The sequence below is a fragment of the Filicampus tigris genome, chromosome 8, assembly GCF_054856515.1.
Source record: "Filicampus tigris isolate MCC_2025a chromosome 8, RoL_Ftig_1.0, whole genome shotgun sequence".
Taxonomy (NCBI): Eukaryota; Metazoa; Chordata; class Actinopteri; order Syngnathiformes; family Syngnathidae; genus Filicampus; species Filicampus tigris.
The window spans coordinates 4,116,662-4,134,023 of NC_141224.1; the positions used below are offsets into that span (position 1 = coordinate 4,116,662).

Sequence of the window (17,362 nt, forward strand, 5' to 3'; positions counted from 1 at the left end):
CCGTGCTGCGCAGATCTCACTGCATGACCTTTTCTTCGTCCCTGTCACACAAGGCGCATCAGAGCTCAAATAAGAAGGGTTTGCTTTTGACACAGAAATCAGAAAAGGCGAAATATGTATTGCCCCAATTGCCTCCAGAGATGGGGAAGTTGCCTTTCAAACAGAACCTCGTTAGTTGGGTTCGATAAAGAAGTGTGAAAGGGGTTTATGTTACACCACCACCTCTATCCGCTTGCCTTCTGGCCAAACTCTGTAGATCGGTACCTTTCAATTCCAATTTCCAATTCCACATCGGTGCCTTTAACACAGCCCAGTAAAATGGGAAAGACAGTCTTATGGGCAGTGTAAAAGGGGCTTCGGTTATACTGTGACTCAGAAGCCGGAAATTGCCAGGGCACCTTCATGCTCCAATTTTGTGTCTGTGCCTTTCACACGGACCAGTACCAAAGGAAAAGCTGACTTTGGTGGGCGATGTGAAAGGGGGCCCTCTGCGACAGCTCTAACAGCACCTCTGAAGCCATGAAACTGCTGGCTTGCCTTAGTGCCAAACCCTGCCGGTCCTTTTCACACAAAACCGTGACACAGTTAAAGGGTGACTTAGGTTAAAGGGTCGCACTCATTCCAAGCAGGATCATTTTTGTCTCATCGTTGTGCCAAATTCCACATCGGTAACTTTCACACAGATCTGTAACATTGGAAAGCCTGGCTTTAACGGGCAGTGTTTTCATTACAGCTCTGATAACATCTTCATATCTGGGAAATTGACATCTCGCCTTCAAGGCCATGTTGGTACCTTAACACTGACCAATGAATGATATGGGAAATGATGGAATAGATAGAAGCTGATTTTGTTCTGCCTGTTACAAGTCTTTACATCCCTGACACTACCTGCGAAGCCGAAGAAATTGCCAGGCTACCTTCTTGCAACCGTTCCCCGCTGGCACCTTCCACACAGAACAGCGAAGCCAGTGAAGGTGAGCTAAACATTACCGCAACTGTTGACTATGATAGTAAGCCTTCACGCCAGCCCCACCTCCATTCCGTATTGTTTGTATAACGAGCCGAAAAATGATGGCTAAAACCTGGCTTGAAAACAAAGCATGAGCGACAAGGAGATGATTGCCTCATTTCTCAAGGCCAAGGTGCGGGAAACGAGTCGCAGCTGACTCATTGATAAGACGGTGAATCGAAACATCTTTTCCATGTGGGACGGCAGATGGGGAAACACTGATTGGACACTCATTCATTAAATATCTGACATGTGCACCGACTTACCGACTGTGTTCCTGGTAAGCGACAAACTGAATCGAAGCATGAACCACTTTCGCGGTTAGCGAAAAGCTGACACGAGTCAGGGAAGTGGACCCCCCTGTGCCTTTCACAGACCAGTAAAATTGGCCGGCTTTTAAAGCGGAAATCAACCCAAACATATTTGTTTCAAGAATATGTTCTATGCAGGCCCACTAGTTGAAACACGGCATTCTGATAAATATTGCGTTTGTGGAATAAGAATTAATCCACCCCTTTTTAGCCATCTCCAGGGGTCGGCCATTTTGTCTTCTGTCGACTGAAAATGACATCACAACTGATCACAACGACCAATCACGGCTCAGATTTTGAAAACAGGTCAGCCGTTATTGGTCGCTACCTGAGCCCTGAGTAGTTGTGATGTCATTTTCAGTCGACAGAATTGACAAAATGGCCGCCCCCGGAGATGGCAAAAAACCAGCGGATTAACTTATTCCACAAAATATTCATCAGAATGCCTCGTTTAAACTAGTGGGCTTGCATGGAACATATTCTTGAAAAAAATATGTTTGCGTTGACTTCCCGCTTTAAGGGGTAATGTGAGAGGGGCTTCGTTTATACCTCAGATGCCAGGATTCTGTTAGCGCTCCGGTACCACTACTGAAGCAGGGACATTGCCAAGTCATTTCGTATTCGCCCTTCCCTACGATGTCGGTACTTTATATGCAGAAGAGCAGCATGACAAAAATAAACGCACAAAAATTGGCTCTGACGGCAACCACAAAAGAGTTCTTACTGCTCTGATGCTAATTCCAAAACAAGATTATTTCTGGGTCTCCTTAGTCGGCCCCATCCTTGTCGGTGGCTTTCACACAGAACAGCAAAACAGGAAAAAAAATCAAGGAACAGCTGTCTTTGATGGCAGGGTGAAACTTCCACCGAAACCGGGTCCCCCAAGTCATCCACATTCTGTGCCGGTCGGTAGCTTTCAGGGTGCAGTAATAGGGGGCTGTTTCTTCTCGAATAAACACAACAAATATTTAAAAAAGTGTCTGTAATGATTCTATATCCTACAGTTCCCATCATTTGTCATTTGCAGCAAAAACAGCGTTTCTTTTCAAATGAGCAGATAAGTGCTACGTGCAGGCCCGTAATTACATCCCACGAGGAACCTAATTACAACACAAGCAGTCAATGACTTTGTAGACTACATAACATTTCTGCTGCTTGTAACTCTGCAGAAAGTGCAGAAAGGATGAGCAGATTGTCAAGCGGGCGTGGCCCCGGTCGGGCGGCTCATATTACGTTTGACCAACGAGAGCTTCCACGAAGGAAGCCTCGCACCCTGGCGGTTAAAAACCCCACGGCACCTGGCCGTTGCTCACCCACACAGGAAGCCTGAGGTCACTTCCCCCACTCGCAGGGAATGCAGACGCACTCCTGCCGCCAGCCACGCGCCCCCGCACACAAACGAAGAAAAGGAGCAGAAGAATCCACACGACAATCTGCGATTCATGCTTAAACCTTCATGCTTAGGCAAAATCCTCCAGCAAGAAAAGTATCAGACAATTAATGATTATATCATGCAAATAATTGGGTGAGGGGTACTGCTAGTTAGGGGTTAGGTTTAGTGATTAGCGTGAGGGATGAGGGGGTTCGTTTTTGGGGGTTCAAGAAAGGGATAGCGGTAGGCCTCAATGTTAGTTTTAGGAATAGGGATAAGGTAACAATTAGGGTTGGATGGGGTGTTATGATTAGAGATACAGTTAAGGGTTTGGTTTAGAGTTTAGGGATGGAGATAACATTAGGTTTAGGCTTTGAGTTGCATTCGGTTTAGAGCAGGGGTGTCAGACTCATTTTTGTCACGGGCCACGCTATAGTTCTGATTTCACTCGGAGGGCCGTTATGACAAGACATGTAAACGTATGATCACCTTATACACGACAAATTGATGGATAGCTAGTTTGGAAATCAGAAGCCAGGTAATAGTTTGTTCAACTATTTTTCAATGAATTTTAAAGGAAGGATTGGTAACAAATGCTTGAAAGATTTGTTAACATATATATATGTTAACAGTGAAGAGAATTTCAAAGAAATGTCAAGTCAACACATTCGCGGGCTACGTAAAATGATGTCGCGGGCCTGTTCTGGCCCCCGGGCCTTGAGTTTGACACCTGTGGTTTGGAGGTTAGTGATGGAGTTACGAGTTTAGTTAGTGTAAACTTTATAGGTTAAGGATCAGATAGCTAGGATCAAATTTTGGTGTTGGTGGTAGGAGTTACAGCTTATTGATTGGGATAAATGTTAGATTTAGAGGTTGGGGGTTACATATCATGAAAGGGGTAGAATTGTGTTAGTGATGAAGGTAAAATTTAGGGACTAAGGAGGTTCGGGTTGGGGTGGGTTCACAGTGTTAGGGTTTCTGGGAAGAGATGGCAGTTACTATGAGCGCTTATGGTTAGGTTTTAGGTTAAGTTCAGGTTTTGGGGTAAGAGTTAGGCGTTTAGGAATAGGAGTTAGGATTTATGGTTCTGTGATTTGGGTTCGTTTTAGTGATAGAATTAAGGTTGGTGATGGGGTTAGGGAAAAGGCTATAGCAGCCACTTCTCCTCACTGAACATGCCCCTCACTGGCAGCAAGTCTTAACTTATCTGCACATGCGAACACAGCCACTTGGCTGCACTGCTGTAGATCTTTAAGTGTTGATGTAGTTGAAACAGATGTTTTATGTAACATCTACTTCATGCTAGTCATTCATGTCATCTCCCTTGTTGAATATTCAGTTGTGGGAATTCAATTGTTGAATCCACGCCATGCAGTCCGGTCATCACGAAAGATTTTGGCCTTATGGAGTCAATACAGACCAAGCTCGACTGCCACTTTCTAACCACCTGCAACCACTTGACTGCCTCTTCTCTTTTGGGGCTGCTTTTAAACCATGCCAACCCATGACCCGGCCGCCAGCCAGCTATTCGGCATCTGGCTTGCTTCCAGCTTGAACACAGGGCTGACCCTTGGCAAACTCTGAAAGAATACGAGCGCCAGAGGAAGAGGAGGCAGGCAAACAAACACATTACAGAGCTTCCAAGATGCTAAAACGGGGACAGAATGACAGCCTTTTGGCAGCTAGGAGGTGATTTCGCATGGCCGGCAGTCCCGAGTGGTTGAAAAACAGACTCAGAGGTCTTAAAATGTGTGCTTTCTTTTCTTTAACAAAGAACAAGCTCACAACACACTAACTGTTAGACATTAGCGTCATAAGCAGCAAATGCTAGTCGCTAGTAGGGGTTGAACAGACTAGTCGACTTAACCACTGCACAATGATGACTGCAGCTTGAAGTTGATTAATCGCCACCCACTCAATCACAAATGACACTCAGACACCTTCGTGGTCAGACACTCAAGACACTCGGCTCTCATAAAACTCTTGCGCCAATTTACCTACACTATACACTAGTGTCATATATACTGTAGCGAGGAGTGACAATGCAGTTTTGTTACGAGAACTGGTGTTAAGAGCTGTCCAAGTTCTGAGGTCATGAAGGTATCTGAATGTGGTACCCGTAGTGAAGTAACAACTGAAAAAAAATATCAGTGACATCATTGATTCATCGAAATTGATCTATCCTCACCTAAGGCTCAACCGCAACAAATCTGAAGTCGTTCAACCCCTACTTGGTTCACTAAACTTTTTGGTAACAAGCTGCTTTCACGTAAAGAAGCAATAATGTGATGACTGGCATAGAAACAAAGCCCCCAAAAAATCATAATAAAGAATTCACCATTATGCTAAATGTAGTTGTTGTAATTAGTGGGAGCCTCCGCACTTGTTTGTACTCATCGAGCGGGTTCTACCTTGGGGTACTGGGAGACAACAACATGACACCCCAAGTGTTACTTAAGTCCAGTCTACACCGTAATTTTGTTAGAAAAGTCTGCTTCATAAAGGCACAATGTTGTAAATGTAAAGGAAAGTGCTTGGGGGGGGCAGCCTCTGGATATTTTGCACTTACTGGGTTAAAAAATTGTTTTAGCCACAGTAACATTATGCCTAGTTTGAAAATTTAATTCAGTGATTGCGCTCGGCCATATCCCACTTCCTGCCTCAGGATAACAGAGCAGTTTAGCCCAAGGGACTCCCGCTGCACACAAGCCTGGGAGCTAATGCCACATTAAAGTGGCTCCGCACACTGTCCAGTATGAGGAGTTTTATTTGATACATGCACAACCTTTGAGACAGAAGAGAGGAAAATCAAAAATGAGGGTGAAAGAGAAAAGACCAAGGCTGAGAAGATTCCAGTCCTCTTTACAGGATTTTTCCCCCTGATGAGTGAGTGCAGATACACTCTGACGTATTAAAAGGCCTCATCAAGCCTTGGCATGCCCACGTCTGCTTTCATTGTGGCAAATGTAACCAGAAGGCAACAATATGACCAAATGGTTGTCTAATGAAAAGCATGTGTGACGATTTTGGATGATTTTTCCATTGTTGATCAGAATTTCTTTTTACATTTTGGATTAAATGGTTAAAAATGTGATTTTAATATTCTTTTTGAGGGAAAAGAGAGAAAAAAAAAATCAAGGATTTTTATAGTCAATTCTCCATATATCCAGGACAAAATCATTCAAATAGTATTAAAGCTTTCATTCTAAAGTTTTTCCATTGACTTTACAAAACAAAAGGAATGATAATAATAATAATAATAATAATAATAATAATAATAATAATAATAATAATAATAATAATAATAATATACAATATTATTAAAAAACTATTTTAGCCAAAATGTTCTTTTGGAGGACTTATTTTTTTATAATAAAAAGGAATGAAAAAAATATATACAAACTTTGTTTTTCGTTTAGCAAAATAAGGTGGGACATTTTTCTTTATAGAAAATGTTCTTTCAGGATTGAAAGAGTAACTCACTACATGTTTGTATTCTCCTTTTTAATATCATATATATGATATATTATCAATAACATCATAAATGTAGCATGGATGTAATATTAGTTATTAAATTAATGTAATATTAACTAACGCCCGGCATTATTAGTTATTTCCCATTGGAACTTTGTCTTTTAATAAAAAGAGATTCAGTCACAAAGTATGCTCATACATTGACTAATGCTGATCAATAACTTTACAACGATGCCAAAACAGCTCAAACCAACGCAAGCGACAAATAACAGCATTATTACCACAATATTGGTCATTTTGAGTCATTCCCACAGGGAAGTTCAGTTTGAATGAAGTTTAACATGTAGTGGTAACCATACATGTATGATTAAAACAGTAGCGTTACAAGCAAAGCTGTCCAAGTGGGACGAGTAAGAATATTAAAGAAAGACGCATTAAATATCAATATTTCCTACCAGGTATGAAGCGGGAGCTGACAGCGGGCCGCCCGGGTGTCACGGAGCCGCCAGTCGAGCACTGCGAGGCGGGCTTCAGTGTGGAGGTCGCTCCGGTTTGGTGCCGCCCGCCTGCAGCTGCTGTTGAAGAGAAAAAAAAAAAAGCAAAAAAAAAACTTTTCTCCGAGTGAGTGGAGTGCGCGCTGGACAAAAGTTGCCGGCTACTTTTTTTTTTTTTTTCTTTTTACTACTCAGGAAGTGAGTCACAAGAGCCCGCCCCCTTCTCCCCTGTCACTCACCCTCCAAATAAGGAAGTCCCCCCAGCACCCCCTTTCCTTCTCTCTTTCTTCCAGTGACGTGCGGTGAGGTTCAAGGCTAGTGAGGCTCTGATTTAATGACAGTCAAATTTTAAAACATAGTATATGATCCGAATGTATAGTTGTTGTTTTTTTTTGTTTTTTTACAGCATTTTGGACTAACTGGAGACGCTTGATGGAGGATTGGCCGACTCCAAAATAAAGTGCTTTACAGCAATCCAGTCGCGATGTGACGAAGGCATTGATTACTGTTGATAGTCTTTACCTGAGCCATCTGTTTAAAATGAAAAAAAAACCCTGATTATTTACATGTTTGAAAAGAAGTAGGAAGCGAAGTACAAACTTCCTGTATGTAAATTCATCGCTATTTCCATTTTGAATATATTAACAAAATGTATGCATACTCAGATTTAATGTCTAAACAGAAACAATCAAATCAATCCAACGAAGCAATCACAAATCACACTTATGGATGTCTGTTATTTTGACCAGTTGGGTTTCACGTTCAAGCCAATCGTGTATATCATCGTCTCTTTTCATCCATAAAATATGTATGACCTGGATTATTTCTTTCCAAATGGGACAACAGCCCACTGTCACCTTTCACTTCTCTATTATATAGTTTAAGAGCAGGCGCTGTGTTTGACTTCAGTCATGACTCAATCAGGCAGAGTCGACCGGGCCTGTTCTTGCGTCATCCGTGTGTGAGGAAAGTTACATTATGCTCATTTGACTCATTACACTTAAATATGAGAAAACGCTGGGGGTGTTGACAGAAGCCCCACCCCATTTGATAACATTGTTGCACAGTTAGTAATGACGTAAAATCGTTTTCAGATCTGGCACACACTGTACAACATCACTGGCTACTGTTTGCGCTCAAGTAGCATGTCACAGGGAGTGGTTTAACTTTGGGATTATTCATTCAGTGTTTCCCAGATAATCGACGTCAGGAGTTGGCAGAATGAGAATCAACCAATGTAAAACAACAGTAACACAAGACAATAAAATACAATGTCAACATTGTGAATGATATTAATATGCTATTAAAAAATAACCCACACTGCACGATAAACGGGTGGGACAACTTGACACTTAACATAATTTGCAGATTGTTACAGGGGCGTAGCCAGACATTTTTCAGTTTCATTTTAAATTGTTGCCACCCCTTGTGTCACCGAGATGTCACTGTTTATCATACCAACCACAGTCAGGGCTTCAGGAAACAAAATGCAAACATACAGAAACTTGCCCAACACATTTATAACACAAGCAGGAATCATTTTAAGTAAAAAGCAACATTTAACATTATTAACCTCGTCTGAGATATCAACATTCTACCACGCACTATTTCAGAGGTCACCAACTCCGGTCCTCGGGAGCACCTATCCTGCATGTTTTCCCCATCTCTCCCTGCTGCAACACACCTGATTCAAATGATCAGCTCATCAGCATGCTCTTGAGAAGCCTGATAATGATCCTGATCATTTTATCCTATCAGAACTAAGCAGACATTTCTGAATTCTAAGATTGTCCGAACTTAAGACTGAAACATCAGTCTTTGCAGGCACGGTACATCTAAAATAAACCGTCTCTGTTCCAGCGACACGTTGAAGACGAGGAGTAAAGAGAAAGCTCGCCATCATCCGGAGTGGAAAAAGCAATAAAAGGCTCTCGGCCCATTTGGAAGAAGAATATATATCTCCGTGGTGAGCCTCGGTGGGCCTTCGAGCAAGACGCTGAAAACAGAGTGGCTTGTTTGCAGCTTTGGCCAACGGCTGAGTCTCTTTCTCTTTGGTGGGGGCTCCAACCTTGGAGGGACTCGACTGTGTATTTTATTTAAGGAGAAGGCATAAGAAGAGAGCCTGAAGAAGACATCAACAGCCTCTTCCTTGACCTCGACACTAGGTCTGTCCACGAGGGCATCGTTGTGTGCACGTTGGTGGTTGGCGACTAGTCTGCATGGACCAGGATGTTGCAGGATAAAAAGCAGTAAATCGGTAACACGAAAGGTACAACTTGTAACAGCGTGCGTCCCGAATAGCTGTGAAGTATTTGCTGCCGTACAAGCAAACGTCCTTTCTGGAGACCACACCATCATGTGACTTTTATTGCCAACTTTTCTCGCACTTGATACCGTTGCCACCCATAACGCCTCCATCATCACAGCGCAATATACACTTGCAAACCTCAAGCCGAGAAAATGAGCAGTATATTTGCACTTAATTGTAGACAATTTCTGCTTTACAAGATTTTGTGGTGTGAGAGAATCTCTCTCTCTTTCGCTCGGTTAGAAAATCCCACCCAGGGAATACGCCTGCCGGAGGGGCCGGCAACTGGCGGGCATCGGACCAGCAGCTGGCGACGGCTAGTGAGCTGTGGAACAAGTGTGTGAGTAGGTATTAAAAGACCACAATGTAAATATACTCAAAAGTCAGAGTTTCACTATGATTCTGCATCTTATAATCATGTTACATCATCATGTTTTTTTTTTTTGTTATTATGACCTAAGCACCAGGTCTGTGTGAAGGACTATTTGAATCTTTAACTATTATTCTTCGGATGAGGGCGCCAACACGCCCGATAACTTATCAATGTTTGCAAAACTGAACAGGAAGTCATCCATTTTGTTTTGAAGCAGTCATTGTGGGTGAAATCTAGGAATTGTACTTTCACAAATTCCACGTTTTTTGTCAAGAATATGTTCTAAGCAGGCCCAGTAGTTGAAACACGACATTCAAATTAACATTGCGTCTGTGGAAAAGGTTCAGCAGCTAAATCCACCCGTTTTTAGCCATCTCAGGGGGCGGCCATTTTGACATTTCTGACGACTGAAAATGACAACACAACGACTCAGGGTTAAGGTAACGACCAATCACAGCTCACCTATTTTCTGAGGTTGATACAGTTAGACGACGCTAAATTGTGAAGCTTTTAAAAATAAAATGTTTTTTCTACCTGCCCTGTCTAAAGTGGCATGGCGTCAAAATTTGATGATCGTTTTGAGAATTCTCGCTTGCAGCTTTCATTTATTGTAAGTGTTATTATCAATGTGAGTTGGTCACTAGCGATGAGTCCTGGTCACACAAGCGAGACATACCAAAGACTTGAGCTCACAACACACACTTGGTCTGATCCAACAAAATGTCAACACTGATATTTCTTCAGCGTTCATTAAAGAGAAACAAACGTCTCTGCATCGGCTCCACTCACTATTTTCCCCGATTGTGCTGGACACTTTGTTTTTGTAAAATCAGCAGTGGAATGTTTTATTGATCAACTTATTTTTACACTTGTGTGACAAGAACTGTTAAAAAAAAACAAAAAACAAGACTTAAAACGGCATTCCGGCCTTACTGCTCATTATTTTAATAGCGGTTAGGACTCAATGTTTTATATCTGAATGTTGTGGTTAACCTCTGTTTACACATGACTGTTATTAATCTTAAAATGCGATCTAAAACGTTGCCATAAAAGTTCATGATGACAGGGAGATGTAAGACTAAAACGTCACTCTTGTTTTTGTTTTTACGTTACGCACTCTTTTACACTTGCATAATCATATTATATCGATCCTGTATTCAAAATGACAGATTTGCATCACATCAGACTCAGCAGAGGCACAACACCTCTGGCGTCACGTTCTATATGATTACCTTACACGCTGCGAATAATAACAACCATGGCATACGCTTGTGTCTGCGTAAGAATATTCACATTTCAGCCTACAAGAACTCCACTTCGAACCTGAGAAAAAACACGTTGTATGTAACCACGGAAGTGGGTGAGTCTGTTTCACAAATGTAAACAGAAAATATAATACCATTTATTGGGGGTGAATTATCCTTAATTGATGTTATTTTGCAAAGATTGAATCCATTTTTGCGGTCATCAAAATGATATCGTTGGGTAATGTCTGAAGGTGCACATTTCTATTTTATTTTTTTTGTCTGTTTTTGCGTTATATTATTCTCAAGTAACGGCACTCTAACTTGAGTGCAATTTTTGGCTACTGTGCACATCTCTGGTGATAATGCTCAGATGTAAATGTGACTCGCGAGCCACATTTGCCCACGCCTGCATTCATAAAAAGTTAACCGCTATAACATAAAAAGCAAGATGTCTGATTGAAGACATTTAAAAGTGGGGCTGAAACGTGTACACAGGAATTCGGGGGTCATTAAGCGGCAGTGCTGACGATAAACAAAGTATGTGACATCATGTGGAAACACTGATCCCATTCATTGGTCTCATCAGCCGCAAACATTCTGCATGCTGGGCAAATCTCACACATGTAACAGACATTCCTCGCGGTTGTTGTGAGATGCCATTTGGGGAGGCTGGGGGGCTGACTCTGCTGGGATATCGCAATCCATGCAGAGCTGGAAGTCTGGGTGAGATGAGCTCACCGGTGCCGTTGCGGCTTCTCTCAAATATACCATGCCAGGTCACGCATACGCGTGCACACACGCACACGTGCATATACAGCAGTTAAAGTTTTCTCCCACTATGAGTTATTGTGAAGTGCATTGAGTCCCTTGAAAGGATAATAATAATAATAATGTTAGGGTAATTTTACAGGGAAATAAAAAATATATTCTTTTATAAACTATAAAGGCAGTAATAGTAAAATGTATATTGTTTGATATTCAAAAGCAAACTAAAATATATTACATTCATCTTGGCACGTTGTACCTGGATTTAATCTTCTAATGGTAAAATGTATATTGTTTGATATTTAAAAGCAAACTAAAATATATTGTATTAATCTTGACGCGTTGGCCCTGGATTTAATTGGGAATACTACTTTAATCATGTTAGTATTGTGCAGGATTATTTTGAAGAAAGTTGGAATAACTCCTGCAGAAATTTTAAATGGGCCTGCTTGTTTAAAATCTGTAACCGGGGTTTTTTTTTTTTAGGTTCAAATTCGATTGATTTCAGCCTGCGCTGTAGATTTATGTTGGTGTGTATATACATGTGTATGTAGATGTATGTTGGTGTGTATATACACATGTTACTGCGTATATTTACATAGGTTTGATCCTGAATGTTTGCCGTTAATGTTATACATTAATGGCTACATTATGCCGCCGTCCCTGTGTTACCTATATCTTTGCTGCTGTAACACTGAAAATTTCCCCACTGTGGGATCAATAAAGACCTTCTTATCTTATCTTATTTTATAACTAAATCAGCTTCAGACACCAACAAAATAAAATTTCTTACAATATAAAAGTAAACTTTTTTTAACAGTAAGAAAAATTGTTTTTTTTAAATGTATTTTTTGATTGGCAACATTGCATAAGTACCTAAAAGTTGTTTTTAAACATATCTGTAAAATATAATGATATACAGGGTTAAACAGTGTTATTTGAGAATAATGTAAAACGATTATTTTGTTGGAACCCGTCTTTACTGTCTTCTTTATCCTTATTAGCCTAAATTGCATTCATACAACGGCTTTTTATAATATCTTTGGTTTAATAACTGCTTACAATACCTCAACCAATTCCAGGCAAAGGAGGACAAAACTGTGCACTAGTGACCTCTCCTGTCTCGAATGCAGTACTACAACACGAACAAACATTGGCCTATTTGGCTTTTCCAAAGTCTATTGTGTTATATAAGTTAGTTTTAAAAACACATCCGACAATATTATTTATCATGTGACACTTACGATTCACGATTAACAATTACCGGTAAACGGTTTTAGGATTTTTTTTTAAAACATTTTTTGTGGCGAATCTGCGGAATGGAAACTGGCAAACAGGAAACCACGTGTGCCTGATTAAAGTGAAACAACATGGAGTAGGGCTCGCTCTCGGGTTGATAAAAGTCTAAAATTGTACATTTGAAACGGTTTACCTTTTACAAGCAGCTGTTTGGAACACTTCTTAAACATGTCGTCGTTCAGGAAAGCGCTGAAATCCCGACAGAGAAACCACCAGGAAAGATCTCAGGTGAGCTTTGCGGAGGAGTTTGGGCGATCTGCTAGCCGACTAAGCTAGCCATACGTACCAAAGGGTGGGTAAACACATAACAATTGCAACATCATTATTGAGTTTCAACACGTGTAAGAGCCCACACATGGCGAAGAAAAAATGGATAGAAACTTCAATAACAATCCCACCCCACTTGCATTTAGGAGGTTATTCACATACACACCTAAATCGACCCATTTAACGTGTTTTCATTCATCAGCCTGAATTTAGGAAGCACTTGGGCTTATTGGAGAAGAAGAAAGACTACAAAATACGTGCAGAGTAAGTTAAATGAAACCCATTAATGTTTGCAACCCAAGACCTCAATGATATTTACTCATTGTGTTGGTTTCTAACAGTGACTACCACAAGAAACAAAACACACTCCTCGCTCTTCGCAAGAAGGCTCTGGAGAAGAACCCGGATGAGTTTTACTACCACATGATCAACTCACAGCTGAAGGTAACATGACAACAGACATGTCCTTAACATTTGGTAGACCCTGTTAGGTTTAGTTGATCATTTGTGCTGTTGCCAGGATGGAACCCATGTGTCCAAAAAGGGAAAAACGGAAGAGGAGCTGGAGGTGACACAGGAGCAGAAGAAAGTGATGATGACGCAAGATTTGAAATATGTAGAGATGAAGAGGGTGGGGGAAGCGAGGGTAAGTTCCCATATGAAATACAATTGATAATGAAAAAGTGGGATGATAACAGGAAGTGGAAATGATTAGAAAAGCCACTGCTCAGTCATGAAACCAAATTACAAGATGACAAACATTTGTCTTCTTCCTTATAGTTTGCTAAATGACCATTCTGCGTCTACCAATCAATGTGAAACGTGCCAATTTTTTTTTCCAGAAAATTGAGAGGCTGAAAGGAAGTCTCCATCTTCTGGATGCGGTCAGCAAACAGAAAAACAATCACACCTTTTTTGTGGATTACAAAAAAGAAGGTAAACATTCATAAATCTAAAAAGGGATGTCCCTATGAGGTCCTGTAAGCTGAGGACTATTCAGTCTTAATGCAAATTTAAGGAGAATTGACTGGACATTTGGGGTAATTAATATATAAACTACCTTAAAAATGAACATGTTGTTTTGTAGGAAGCGATGAAGGTAAACTACAATCTAAATAATTAAACTTGAGATATGTAATTTACTGATGTACCAGTCAATGTTTATTTTGTGGTAAATACTTCCTTAAACCAGAAATTCTTACAGTGCTAAAAGCTAACATAAGTCGTGGATCCATAATGACCCAGACAGAAAGGGTTTTATACCCTGCGTTATTTTTATTATCATTACGTATTGCTATTGAGATTTGAACAAAGGCTTAACACGTTAATGCTCAAGTTGGTGTTTGCATATAGCAATAGAGCAACATAAGTACCAAAGCACCCAGGCAGAGTATTTAAGGATTTGATGTTGGATTCTGGTGCTATTTCAAATGAGAATCGAAGAAATGCTAATCTGAGTGTGAGAAAAGGCTTTTAAAAATAAAATAAAAAAAAACAAAAACTTTTTTTATTTTATTTTTTTAGGCAGGTTGGTTTTGCATAATGCTCTGTAGTCAAGTGCTATTAGTACTAATACTAATGTCGGCTTGTGTTTTACAGTGCAGTCGTTCAACTTGTCCGACCACCTGAACACCGCCCCCGAGTTGGTCGATCGAGTATACAACAGGCCCACAATGGACACGCTCAGCAACAAGCACGTCCTGGGAGCTGTGGAGCCTTGTAGTCAAAAGGTTTACACCGGCCTAGAATGTTCTTCACTCTGGGGGAAAAAAAAAAAATCTTCCCGTCTTACGACATCTTCATGTTCCCCCGCTTGTGTGCATTGCAGAAGCTGTCCAAGCAACGCAAGCACGAGTACAAGCTTCTCTCCCAACGGATCGACCGGGAAAAGAAATTGTTTGTCATCAGCCAGAAGCTCCAAACGCGCAAGGACCTCCAGGTCATGACATGACGCACAGCAGCTAATGTCTGCGTGACGAGCTAGAAGTGAATATTTTCCATTTTATTCTACAGGATAAAAACAAGAAGATCAAAGTCAAGAAGGAGACGCCAACTGCTCCGGCCATCTACAAGTTTGAGACCAAGAGGAAACGCTGAGCTGCCACTTAAATGAACAATTGTGTCTCAATTCATTTTGTACATACTTTTTTTTTTTTTTTTTGCCAAATTAAACATTGAACTGACTCACTTGTGATTGGTGCATCAGATTTAGGTATTAGATATGAAAGAAAAAAAACTAGTGGATAAACATTGACGCTGTAGCCATCAATTGTATTTTGTAGCAGTAGATGGCGTCATTGGGCTGTGTGGCAATGACACTTTCACCGAAGTTGAATGGACACATTAGGTACATGACACGTGCTAAATCATACCAGATGGAAATGTTCCACAATCGCAAAGTAACATATATATTAGCAACCACTCTCAGTATGATAAGCTAAAATTGTTCACCACTACAATAAGTACATTGTGATATAAAAAAAACAACAACATTATCTTCAAAACGCAGATTATTGATATAACTCTTCTGTTGGATCTCATTAAATTAGAGTGCTGGTCTACCTGAACCAAGTCCACAGTCATTACATTTTTGATGGATGTAATGTGATTAATTCATCATGATGAGCCGTACTAACAACGAGCATATGTGTGTCTACCTGCTGTACAGCCTTTGAGGGTGTTTGAGGGTGAGCTGAAGTCCAACAGTAGACCAAGGCGTGATTGATCGCCGTGATGGCAGCAGCTTCATAAACGCGGCCGATCCATCAAAGTCTTCCGGGAACCTCTGCAAGGGAGAGGAGAGAGAGGGAGAGGGGAAACAGAGGCCTCGGTCCAAACGATGATCAGACGAAAGGTGAGCCCGTGTGTTTATGAAGGGACAGTTGAGGGAAAGAGACACTTTGGGTCGAGATACAGTGACTGAAAAAAAGGCTATCTTTTTCATTGACTTAAATTCGATGACGTAGCAAGCTGAAAAGTTGAGGTTCTTCATTTTTTAAGGAAGTACATTAAAAGTGTTGCCAAAAAAAGGAAAATTCAAACAAAAAGCATATGCAAGTCAATTTTTGGGAATAAAAGTTAGCCCCCAAAAAATAAGCCAAGAAACGTTACCAAAAAAAAAAAAACATATCTTCACAAACACATCTTTTGGAATGATTTTTGAAAAAAAAAAAAAAAAAAAATCTAAACAAGTAAGTCTATCTTGGGGAAAAAGTGTTGCAAAAAAAAATGTCACAAAAAGCCTAATAAGATTACACCCCCTGAATTCATCTTTGGAATTAAATCACCCGAAAAGATGTTTTCATAGTTTTTCTGTTAAGCAAAACGAAACAGCCTTTTATTGTGTCCTTTTTAACCAGGCTCCCTATACTGGGGTCAGTGTGACTCCCGGCAGTTATATGTCCACCCGTCCCTGACCCTCCCCCAGGAAATGTTTCAAACTTTGTTAGCCAAGCCTCAAGTCATTAACTTTATGAAGGATGAGGCGATACTGAAGGAATGCACGTCTATATCTTTAAAATCAGAAGGTCGCCCACTGCCACCACTGAGTCCCATGGCTTGAGATAGGGTGGGGGGGGGATGTGGGGGGACAAAACGCGACAATGAAAGGACAGCCTAAGCGGGAACAGTGGTGTGTCTGTGCGGGGAGAGATAGCGGGGGTCCGGAACTGCGCACACAGTGTTTTGACCTCCACCCCCTCGGCTTACGGAGACCGAGCGCCAGGGTCTCGATGCACGCACGCTCTTTCGGGGGAGTGACGTGGGGAAGTTGTGGACGTCATCCACCCTGGCGACATGTTGCATTCCAGTTCTTCTTCTGTGGTTGGGACAAAATCAATCATTTGCAATTCATTCGAGAAGTTCACAACTGAAATATAAATCATCTCGCTGGAGCAGCAACAAAAGAAGAGTTGCTCGGACTTTTTTTTGGAGTGTGCACTTTTGATTGGCCACTTGTTGCTGGGCAGACTTCATGGGATTGTAGACAGGCCAATAAAGGAATTGGCATATGACAGCGTTGCGTACTGGAATGGAATGACAGGTTTACATGCAGTCTTTTTTTTTTTTTTTTTTGTCATTCTGATTGAAATCATTCGTATTGATCTCTGGTCGACTGTTTACATGTGATGTCATCTATGTGCCACTACATTTAATCAGATCGACCGTTTTACAGACGTGTGACACGTGTATCGATTTGAACGTAATGTATCAAGATGGAGATCAGTTGTCTATTTAACTTAACCTGTATTAAAGCAACAGCTTGATAAAAGCAAGTTCCTATCATAATATATGGCCCCAATTCGGATTTAAGAAAAAATCTGAGAGTAGCAAGGCGGGAGGAGGTAGAAATATTTTGGTGATATGAGCCAACGATCCTCGCATCCCCTCATTTAAAGACTTCTACTAAAGGTGATGTCACTTCATTACAGCACGTAATAAATG

The 17,362-nt window shown here is 40.9% G+C and overlaps 2 protein-coding genes across 2 annotated transcripts in view; one reads left to right on the forward strand and one right to left on the reverse strand.

Annotated features, from left to right (window-relative positions):
• The window catches only part of fhl3a (four and a half LIM domains 3a), a 37,887-nt gene extending 31,067 nt beyond the window's left edge, over positions 1–6,820 (reverse strand). Inside the window, exon 1 of the mRNA XM_086038518.1 lies at positions 6,622–6,820. The gene's annotated coding sequence lies outside the window, so the exon portion shown is untranslated. The remainder of the gene's footprint in view (positions 1–6,621) is intronic.
• A 5,860-nt stretch (positions 6,821–12,680) lies between these two features.
• Positions 12,681–15,106, forward strand: utp11 (UTP11 small subunit processome component). Its single transcript, XM_086038971.1, has 8 exons — positions 12,681–12,880; positions 13,122–13,183; positions 13,261–13,363; positions 13,440–13,565; positions 13,762–13,855; positions 14,519–14,649; positions 14,748–14,858; positions 14,933–15,106. Exons 1-8 carry the CDS (start codon positions 12,821–12,823, stop codon positions 15,014–15,016), a joined length of 771 nt encoding a protein of 256 aa, XP_085895097.1. The 5' UTR covers positions 12,681–12,820; the 3' UTR covers positions 15,017–15,106.
• The last annotated feature ends 2,256 nt before the right edge of the window (positions 15,107–17,362 follow it).